This window comes from Ixodes scapularis, unplaced genomic scaffold, assembly GCF_016920785.2.
Source record: "Ixodes scapularis isolate PalLabHiFi unplaced genomic scaffold, ASM1692078v2 PGA_scaffold1__304_contigs__length_218370807, whole genome shotgun sequence".
Classification (NCBI taxonomy): domain Eukaryota; kingdom Metazoa; phylum Arthropoda; class Arachnida; order Ixodida; family Ixodidae; genus Ixodes; species Ixodes scapularis.
In genome coordinates, this window is record NW_024609846.1 from 208,074,587 (window position 1) to 208,078,186 (window position 3,600).

Consider the following 3,600-nt stretch of genomic DNA (forward strand, 5'->3'; position numbering starts at 1 on the left):
GAATGTCCCAGTGCAAACAGAGAAAGGGGCCAAAACGCGTGCGTGACATCCCAAAGGCTGAAAAATAACACACACACAAAGAGGAAAACAGCGTAACATTCGCATTGAACGTATTCACAACAGCAACGAGAAAAACGTCCTTTTGGGTCCCCAAGTTCAACTCGCCAATTCACTTCACAGCCCCACAGCGCCCTGCGGCACGGGTGAGGGGAACATTCACGTCTAACCGAGGCGGCATGGCATGATCACTCAGTCGACTCCCAACATAAATTGTTGAGCCCACACGCGTCAGTATTTCCGTTACTGGTTCCCTTCCCATGCTGGACTGTTACATTGTAACGCTGAAGGGCCGAGGCCTACCTAGCCAACCCCACAAGTCAGTGCTTCGCTGTCTTCATCTCTTCCTACGTTCTGTTCTTCAACTTCACAAGGATAGGCCGCTGTACGTCCCTGTTGCACCTGGACCTTACCGCTCCTAGTTTTCAACAGTTCCCAATCTTCCCAGGCAAGCAAACAGTTCACCCCTTCCGCCAGCTGATTGGTGAGCGCGCACACTAAGTCGGCTTTAGTTGAATTTTCTACCGCCCCTGGACAGCTCAACCTTATCGGAAGTGTTGCAAGATTGGCATCAATGGCGTGGCCAAAAGCGGACACTAGCTTCACTGTGCCTGACGGTTCCCTCAAAGCTTGAGGTAGCAGGCTCTCCCGTACTACCGTCATTTCGGTACCCGTGTCGAGCACTGCTTCGGTGTGTACGTCGCCGCACTCCAGTTGAACCAATTGTAGCTTCGAGCGGCCCGTCTCCGAAATCGACCGCCTCACCTCAACCCGAGCGGTTAACACTCTGTCTGTCTGCCCTTTCGGTTCAGGAACATTTGCCAGCCCCTGAGGCACCTCACTACCCGAAGCGCGAGGGCAGTGCTTGGCAATGTGTCCCTGCTCATGACATACATGACACCTTACAGCTGCTCGACCCGAGTTCACGGGACCTTTGAACCCTGGCGAGCGCCCCATCCCTGACTGTTCTGTTGGAACGTACACCTGTTTTGTGGCGCTTCCTTTCCCTTTTGCCTGCTCATAAGTCTGTAACACCCTCGCCACCTCGACCGGTTTTAACCAAGTCTCCCCCTCGCAAAGGCGAACATACTCCAGACCATCGGTACTCAGGCTCGCCTTAATCCGATCAGCAACCATGAGCTCCGTTACTGTCTCCTGCGTGTCCGCACCTCTCACCTGAAGGTAATACGTGAAGTAGGTTCGGACACGGGAGGCGAACTGAGCCCATGTTTCATCTTTTCTTTTGGCTGCACTGTCGAACCTGTCTAGGTACTCAGCTGGCGTGAGTTTCAGTTCGCTTAGCACCGCCCGTTTTACCGACTCGTAATCTAAACAATCGTCTTGTCCTAGACTGCGCAGCAGGTAGCGGACACGCTCCGTTAGCACCGGCATAATCAAATGTACTCGACCACTATCCGGCACCTGGTACGTGGTAAACAATTTTTCCACCTCATCAAACCATAGAGGAACGTCCGCGTCACATGGTAGGTTGTACCCTTTCAAAACTTTTGCGCATTGCGCAACCGGGTCTAAGCCTGCGTGCCGTTGGTCGTCTGTTTCCGACCCAGAGGAGGAAGGTCGACCACTTTCTTTTCCTAGCTGTGCCATGCGCAACGCGATCCGCTCTTCGGACTCAATCTGAAGTTGCGCTTTCCGCAACTCAAATTCTAGTTCGAGCCTTCGAATTGTGACCGCCTCCGATTCCTTTTCTGACGCACCCTGTGGCGCCTCCTGCCCCTGACCAGAGGCTCCTGTCCCCTGCGAGTTCTCTTCATTTAACCCGTTCTCCATGTCGGCCAGCATCTGACGCGTCAAAACCATAAGTCCCGCCAACTACCAGCCATGCCAACCTCGACCCGACGGAAGAAATCCCACTCACCCGGCGCAAACGTTGCCGCAGTCTGACGCCCAGAGCCCGGATATTGCGTCCTCAGTAGTCGTCCTTGGCCTCGGCGTCGGAACTCCTGACCCTTGAGGTCCCTGGTTTCAGCCACCGGTCGTTCAGCGTTGCTGTCCGATGACCCAGGTGGTTTTCTCTCCGTCGATGTGCCGCATGCGCCGCTTTCCACCGGAGAAGGCCGTTTCGGCAGTACCGCTCCCTGACGCTCAGCGCTGCTTGTCGACGGATTCCGTAGATCGCTCCGTTCAAGCACCTGGCCAGCCAGGAAGCTTCAACTGGACCACCTCTGTCACTTTCTTGATCCTCCGATCGTCACCGAGGCTCGCTCATCGCTGTCGAGCTGCGCCAGTAAAGGTTCGTCCCTTGGTTGAATAGATGATGATTGCCCGGCGGTGTCTTGCGGGGCCAATCGTTTGATGAGCCTTGTTCGGTGGGTGATCAGAAGAGTGCGACAGATGCGGGAGGACTTCGTCTAAACTGTTTATTTAGACGTGACGAGCTATTGTACACAGTATATACAAAGCCAAGGGCATTCGCCGTCCTCCAAATTAGTCCAAGTCCAAGCCAGAAAGGGGCTTCTCTCTCCCCCGTCACGGACTTTTGAAGACGCTGACCCCCTCACTCTCGGGCGAGGATCAACCAATCATTTCAAAGCTATGCTGGAGCCACGTGACATCCACCGTCCAATAGTTGGCAAGGGCGTCGATACACATTCGTTATTTTGCCAACGGACTACAGCCGACAGCTCCGTAACTTCGTCCGTGCATCCCGTTGCAGACATAGCGGCGCCTCTCCGGAACCCCCAGGTTGAAACCCAAGAAGCCCCGTAGAATGCGCAAGCCTCCAGATTCAAAAGAAAAAACAACATCTCTTCCCGAGGGGTCATCCCGAAGGGGGAGACACAGGAAGACGCTCTCCAGGGGGGGGCCGCGTCGGCAGAAAGGCCCACGCGGTCTCCCGTTAGAAAAATAAAACTACACAAAACGACCGGGGAGGGAGCATCATACACGCCGCCGAACAAGACGACCGTCGCCCGGCCGATCGAGAAACCAGCCGTCTTTCCCAGAACCCTTACAATACTTTTTATTCCTCAGGGATTGCCTGCTCCGTATTGAGTGGTGTTCACTCGACAATTATATTTGTGTCACTTGTTAACAGTAATTCTTCCTTGCTTTAACTTTGCACCAAACTGTGCCAGGTTAAACAAAATACAGGGCGGTCGAAACTTGGAGAACTTGAGAGCGACACTCCTGTGAGACTTAGAGCGGCTGCCAACGTTCGGCTATCCCCGTGAGGCCACTAGGATCTTTCTTTTCAGGTATCCCTCCCGTACACACTAATAGTTCCGTGTAACGTCCGACTAATACGTCACATTTAGACCCTTTAACACTTCTATTCTCGGGACAACTTTCTGAGGCAGTTCAGCAATAACGAAAACATGTTTGGGAGCCTCAATGGTGTGAATACATGTAAAATGGGTCGTGCAGCATCTTTTTTTTTTTTTTTTTTTTACCTTAAGTTCAATAAATACCGCTAAGTTGTAATCCTTGACGTTGATAACTTGCAAAAGCATCCATTAGTTTGCCCCTCCGCGAAATGGCAGACAGTCGAAAGAAAGAAATGAAACAGCTTTCCCCTCCTCA

At 52.9% G+C, this 3,600-nt stretch overlaps 1 protein-coding gene across 1 annotated transcript; it reads right to left on the reverse strand.

Moving 5' to 3' along the window:
- Nucleotides 1-360: 360 nt before the first annotated feature.
- LOC115319821 lies at nt 361-1,848 on the reverse strand. Its single transcript, XM_029979825.2, has one exon. The coding sequence runs from the start codon at nt 1,846-1,848 to the stop codon at nt 361-363; it is 1,488 nt and encodes a 495-aa protein (XP_029835685.2).
- Nucleotides 1,849-3,600: the final 1,752 nt, after the last annotated feature.